The following is a 7,500-nucleotide window of genomic DNA, read 5'->3' on the forward strand; positions in this document are numbered from 1 at the left end:
TATGATATTTTTTCTGAGTACAATGGTGATCAAGATATCAGTTAAAAACAATGGATACATACAGGCTGCTCTTCACCTAAACCCATCACTGTTTAAATTAATGCTTTTCTTAAAATGTACTTTGTTGTAAAACTTGTCAGTTTAAAATTTGATATGATCTAAATATTTGCAGCAATTAAACATTGAAAATGTTTAATTGCTGCAAATATTAAAAAAAAATTAAACATTGAAAATGAAATTTCCATTTTGCTGACTGACTTTGCAGAGAATTACAGTTTTGTAGCCAAGAATGAGATTAAGAGTTTTTACTGGAATAACCTTTAGTACACATTATATTTAAGTTGTATTATCCAATAATTAATTGCAATTAATTGAAGTTATTTTACATTATCTCTGATGACATAAAACACAATGTTAGTATGATGCATGAAATATAAAATGTTATTACAAATTATATCAATACTGAAATCCCACAAATAAAAGAAATAGAGTACTTTTCAAATGTTTGTGATGGTCAATACAAAAACCAAAAAATTTTAAAACCTATGCTTACATCAAAATAAATTTGACTTAAAGACAGAATAGAACTTTTTTGCAGAGACTCATAGCAAATCCCCATGTAATGGTATTGAAAGCACATTTAAAAGAGATACAGCAAAGTTAATCTTTAGACATTAAATATGCAAATTTTTGAACTTTTGCTAATGCTTGCATGCTGTATTTTAAATTTTACCATCATAGTCATAAAAAGAAAGAATGCAAAAAGTTAAAAGTATTTCACCAACCAGGTTAGAAATGTGGCTCACAATCCTGAAACCCATTTTTTTCATAATTTTGTACAACTAACTTTCTATTATGGCAATTATAAAAAATAAGTAAGCAATAACTTGATATTTGAGCTCTGGGTGTACAAATTAACACAGGATAATTAACTTATTGAGTTTTTCATATATGCAAAATTTAAATAAAGCAATTTATTTATAGTTTAAACAACCAACTGAGTTCACATGAGATTATTCTATATTAAAAAAAAAAATTTATATTTTAAAAATATATATGTACATTGTTTTTATTTTAAACATTTAAATTACCTTGAACAGGCTTTAGAGTAACTTCTTTATAAAATCTTTTTTTATGTGCTTTAAAAAATAAAAATATTTAAAAAGACATTTTATTAAATACAAAAAAAAAATCATTTAAAACATTTATACATAAAGCAAAAATATATATTTATAAAACTATAACATCAACCTCCCCTTTATTTTTGAATTCCATTCCATAACTATTTATAATTATTGCATAAACTTTTATAAAATTAAAAGTTTTCTATCAGAAAACACTATTATAATGATTCTACTTGAATCCTCAGACTTAAATTTTATTCAGTTATTTCTGTACAATAAAAAGCTTATAAACTATACTATTATTATTTATATATTATTATTATTTGCTAGCTGTCATGACCTGTTAAATACGGTTCTAGGGATTTCACACCTATAAAAATAGATTTTTATACTTATTCAGCTATTTATTTATCTTCTATTTTTTTACTTTAATGTTTTTTGAATAAATGGTAGAAAAATAGCCCTTTTAAACATTTTTGTTAGAGCAAAAAAAATAAATATCCGAACTTTATTCTCATGCTTAGAACTCATTAAAACTCTTGCCCCGTCATCTTACCCCATTTAATTATTTCTGAAAAAGTCTTAATTGAATGAAAACATCGTCCTACTTTAAAAAAGAAAATTTTTATTTTAATGTCCTAGATACGCAGATTAACTTTTTTGATTGCCTAAACACTTAACATAAGTATCTCTAACATAGATGGCAGTTGCGTTTACTTTTTTTAATTTTTTTTTTGTCTCCTCAACAGAACCAACTGGAGTACCAGAACTGGATTATTAATTTTTTCTTTATTAAGTTTCAGACCACAATTTTTTTCAGACCATATGCAGCTTATTAGGACTAACCACCTGAGCACATTAATAACATAACTATCTTGACATATGCGCAACATTTTTCTACCAGTATTAGACGCTTTTATAAATTTTAGCTTTTTTAAAAATTCCCTTCCTTTCGTTTGTTAAAATGTATAATATTTTTACATATGTATATAATATCTGTAAAACTTCAAAAGTGTTTTATAATAAAAAAAAAAATAAAAAAAAGGTTCCAGTGGTAGGATTCAAACCATGGCGCTTAGCTTCAGAAACTCTGTGAGCTATCCACTCTGCCACACAGGCATGTTGTCTGAAGAAGATTTTAAAACAATTTAACAAACAAAAGACTTTATAAAACAAAAATAAATGATATATATTAAAATTAAGGAGATGTTGCCGCAAATGCAATTTTGAAGTGAAAGTAAAACTGTAAAACTTGATATATGTTTTAACATTACATAGTCTGAAGTTTACATAAGGGAGATATTTGCATACACATTCATTAACATTTTCTTATAAAAAAAAAAAAAAAAAAACAAGTACTGCAACTCTTTCTCCCCATTACCTCGGTTGTAATAGCTGCCAACAGTTCTATGTCAAACACGCTTGAAAGAGCACTACTTTATTAAGTTCAGCATTATTATGTAGATAAATATATTTTCTTACTATATTAAATTTAAAATTGTTATTAAAATATTCATTAAAAAAAATTACCTCTTAAGTAAGATGTAAACCTCTTGGCAACAACTTGACATATAAATTTGCTCTTCAAGACATCCATGGCAACAAAAACTATTATGTATTATATTTGTTCAAAACAAATTTTATTTTGTTTCTTTTAACAAAGAATTTGACAATGAACAAATATCAAAAAAAATATTTAGTGATATGTTAAATAAAACAGAAAAAATGCAAGAACTGATGTAAAGTGCAGAATATTTAAAACAAAAAAAACAAAAACAAAAAATGTAATAAGTATCTAATCAACTAAACTTAAATTATATATATATATATATATATATATATATATATATATATATATATATATATATATATATATATATATATATATATATGCGGTAGTGGTGTAGTGGTAGAACGCTCACTTCATAAGCAAGAGGTTCCGAGTTCGATTCCCGCCATGTCCCTGGTAGTACCGCGCTCAACTTGTTTCTTCCCGCAGCGGCCTTGTTCGTCATGGTTCGTGTTTCAGAGTTATTGGATTGAGAGAGGGTTATAACCAAAAGTAGCCTCCTCATCTGTAGTGGCCTTCTCAGCCTTGGGGAGGTGAAATAGAAAAAAAATATATCTATGTATATATATATATATATATATATATATATATATATATATATATATATATATATATATATATATATATATATATATATATATATATATATATATATATATATATATATATATAAGTTTAGTTTATTAGATACTTATTACATTTTTTTTTCAAATCTTTTTTCAAAAGTATGTCATGTTGGGTCTCAAAAGAAGCAAAATTTTATAAAAATTTTAAAAGTATTATATAAAAAAAAAAAAATTATCAAAAACTTTAACATCGGCAGTTAGGTCAGCATTGCCGAATGCCAACCCTATTTTCAAAACTTTAATTATTGTAAAAATTAAAACAAAATAAAAATGTTGTAAAAAATTGCAAACTCCACATAATCTTCCATTATTAATATACCCAATCTCGAATTTGTTGAAAAAATTTTGGAAACTGGAGCAGACAAAAATGTAAACATTGTGATTATAAAGCATTAAATTTTTTATAAAACCCAACTTAATAAAAAGTTAATAGTAAAGCTTAAACCTAATTAAACAATGATATTGTCACTCTTTCTGTAACTGAGTAATAAAAAAAAATCAATAATTTTATAAAGTTTATTTCAAAATTTATACAGTGATTTTGCCGATAATGTTTCATGATGAAATTATGTAACTTTTTTACTGCTCCAACGTCAAAAACTTGTTTACATATTTTAGAATCGGGTTCATTAAAATTATGTAGAGTATTTTGGGTTTATATATATATATATATATATATATATATATATATATATATATATATATATATATATATATATATATATATATATATATATATATATATATATATATATATATATATATATACATATATATATATATATATATATATGTATATATATATAAATTAGTAAAAAACACTTATCTAACTTTTATCTTCGACTCGGAGTTTCACCATTGCTGGATCATCAGGAAGAGTACTCTTCCTGATGATCCAGCAATGGTGAAACTCCGAGTCGAAGATAAAAGTTAGATAAGTGTTTTTTACTAATTAATTATTGCTCTGTTCTTTAAGAACATTGAGCACTCTATTTGAAAAATACACTAACATAATTTACATATATATATATATATATATATATATATATATATATATATATATATATATATATATATATATTATATATATATATATATATATATATATATATATATATATATATATATATATATATATATATATATATATATATATATGTATATATATACAGTATAAAAAAAACATTGACTTTTTTTTTACTCACCTAATTCTAAATGGTTTTTTCTCAGATAAAAACAAAGAATAATCAAAAAAATCTATTGCTGTTTCAACCAAAACCCTCAGTTGAGGTAACACACGCACACACACATATCATTAGATGCTTTAATATGTTTTTAATATGTGTGTGTGTATATATATACATATATATATATATATATATATATATATATATATATATATATATATACATATATATATATATATATGTATATATATATATATACATATAAATATATATATATATATATACATATAAATATAATATATATATATATATATATATATAATATATATATATATATATATATATATATATATATATATATATATATATACATATAAATATATATATATATTTATATATACATATATATTTAACATATATATATATGTATACACACACACATATATTGAATTTTACTGACAGATTTTGTGTTTAAAAAGCATGCATATTTATGCATTACTTTGAATAGAACATAATACTGTTGTACATATGTGTATATGCTTTGTGTTTTACATGTGTATGTAAGTTTTAAAACATGGATGGATGGATGCAAGATATAACAAAAAAGAAAACAAAATTAAAGGTAATAAAACAAATTTAATAAAATATATTGGTATAAAATTGTATTTATCCTTATATATGATTATATATATATATATATATAATAAAAATTAAATTTGTTAAATAAAATATAATAATTTTAAGTAAAGTTGGCATTAGTTATTAATAACTTGTTATTTCAACTAAAGATCAAATAATTCATTTATTGGATTTTATTCTTAGTCTGGAAGTCTTGCCATTGACTAAAAGGAAATACTGGAGGTGTATTATATAGGTCTGAATTCAACTGAGAATTTTCATTTGTTGCTAAACTATTATTTATTCTATTATTTCTTAATTCACAACTATTTTGCATGCTTTCAAGTTGGAGGTTGTTACCATTTTGACTTTGGGCTTCAGTATGTCTACTATGTGTGTTAAAATTGTTTGAAAAATTAACTTGTTCATCCGTTAAGCTGTCAGGCAAAGTGTAATTTTGCATCATAGAATTTTGTGTGTGAGGGAAATCAGGAGCTGAAATTTGATTAAACTGAATATTTTGGTTTGGTTGATTGGATGTTGATTGTAGGATACTGATAATGCTTTTAATAGGACTACATTCTGTTGTATTTCTTCTGTTAAAATTGTTATGCATGTGACTAAAAATAGGATTAAAAAAATCACAATTATAATCCTGTGATATCCATGGTGCACTCCAGATTGGCATCGGTGTAGTATTTTGACTAATAAGATTGTCTATAGCATAGGGGAAAGAGGATTGATCTGAATTTATAAGATTACTTGTTGAATAGTTAGTAAACATTTGTTGATTTCCAGCCATAAACATGGTTGGGTTGAATGAATTTTCCTCCATACTTTCATTTATAAGCCCACATCCATCAGTAACATGATTTTCAGCTGAAAAGTTTGACAAGTTACCTTGTTGCATACTGCTCACAGGTACTTGAGCTGGCGCAAAAATGTTTAAAATTGTCGGAAGTGGGGTGACAATAGGAATATCTGGTTGATGTTTTAACTTTTGAACATTAGAAGGACAATTTGAGGAGTAAGAAGAGACTACAGGTAACAAAGGAAGATTTAGTTGTTTATCATTATAAGTCTGTATAGCTGACTTAGATAAGGACTCAACAGAAAAACTACGTGCTCTACTTGCTACTTTAGTTCTGTTCTCTGAAGAAGGCTTGGAAAAGGTGCGTTTTTGAAATGGTTGAGTAGTAGGAGATAAAATATCTATATTGCGTTTTCGACAACCAACATAAGGAAAAGATATTACAGGACTTGCTTGTTGTTCAAATGATGAGTCAATGGAAGCTACATCAATATATGTTTTATCACGTTCTAACCATTTATTGCGAATGGTTCTGTCTTTCATAGTACGCAATAAAGGTTGATTAAACACTTCTGTTGCACTAACTAAATTTTTCAGGTTTGGTACACATTTTGCATTCTTCAGGGTTAGCACAGTATTTACATTTTCCAAGGTTTTATCTATAGAAGATACTACAGAAGATAAACAAGTTGAGCTAGTAACAATGCATGAACTAGTAGTTACATTTATTGAGGTGTCAGAACCAATTTTATTTTTTGAATTATCAGCAAGTTCATGGTGAAGCCTTGGTGTACAAGTTATTAAACTTACATTTGAGTCATTTTTAGATGCTTTAGTGCTAATAGTTTCACTGCTACCATTTTTAATTTTCTTTTGCTTTAGGGATTGTTTTTTAGTTTTAAATTTGACTGTTTTTTTTAATAAAGGAAATGAAGCAATCAACATATTGCTATTTTGTGCATTGCTTACAACATTAGTCCAACGTTTTAGTGTATTTGATTGTTTATCAACACATTCTGCAAGATTATTATCAAATAAACTGTGTGATGTTGTTAATATTGTTGATACTGTTGCTTGTGGCAACAAGCCAGGTAAACTTTCAGTGTAAATCACCCTTTCTGTTATAGAAGAACTTAAAGATGTTATTGCCATTGTTGTATCCTTGTTAAAATGAACTGAGTTTTCTTCTAACTTACGATTCTTTGTAGAGGAATCTAATAAAGCTTCAACTGTATGTCCACTGCAAGATAACTCTTGGTTCTCATGTTTATTATGGCTTTTTAAAAGAGTATTTTTAGAAACATTTGTGTTTGAAATAAGGTTATCAATTCCAAATGTTTTCACAGGAAAGGTGTTTCTAAAAGAGTCATCGTTTGAAAGATTACCATTTAAAAGTTGTACTAAAACTTTTCCATGATTTAAAAAAACAGGATTTTCAACATCTCTATTTTGCAAGGTATCTGTTTTTGAATTTTCATTCCTGGTTGGTTTTTCAGAAGTAAGCGTTTCACTCTGAGGTAGTGAGGAAGCTAATGTTTGTTTTTTTAAAGAGTCATCAACTGGT

The 7,500-nt window shown here is 25.3% G+C and overlaps 2 protein-coding genes across 5 annotated transcripts in view; both read right to left on the reverse strand.

Moving 5' to 3' along the window:
- Nucleotides 1-2,811, reverse strand: part of LOC101241264 (ATP synthase mitochondrial F1 complex assembly factor 2) — a 14,807-nt gene extending 11,996 nt beyond the window's left edge. Inside the window, exons 1-2 of the mRNA XM_065788444.1 lie at nt 2,655-2,811; nt 1,092-1,139 (exon numbers count right to left, since the gene is read on the reverse strand). Of these exons, the coding sequence (XP_065644516.1) occupies nt 1,092-1,139; nt 2,655-2,721 (115 nt within the window). The 5' untranslated portion in view covers nt 2,722-2,811. The remainder of the gene's footprint in view (nt 1-1,091; nt 1,140-2,654) is intronic.
- Nucleotides 2,812-5,123: 2,312 nt separating this feature from the next.
- Nucleotides 5,124-7,500, reverse strand: part of LOC105846567 (uncharacterized) — a 20,534-nt gene continuing 18,157 nt past the window's right edge. For all 4 annotated transcript variants that reach the window (XM_065788446.1, XM_065788447.1, XM_065788445.1 and 1 more), the window contains one exon: nt 5,124-7,500. This exon is cut by the window's right edge and continues 634 nt beyond it. In XM_065788446.1, coding sequence (XP_065644518.1) covers nt 5,310-7,500 — 2,191 coding nt within the window. In that variant the 3' untranslated portion in view covers nt 5,124-5,309.

The sequence above is a fragment of the Hydra vulgaris genome, chromosome 01 (assembly GCF_038396675.1).
Source record: "Hydra vulgaris chromosome 01, alternate assembly HydraT2T_AEP".
Lineage (NCBI taxonomy): Eukaryota > Metazoa > Cnidaria > Hydrozoa > Anthoathecata > Hydridae > Hydra > Hydra vulgaris.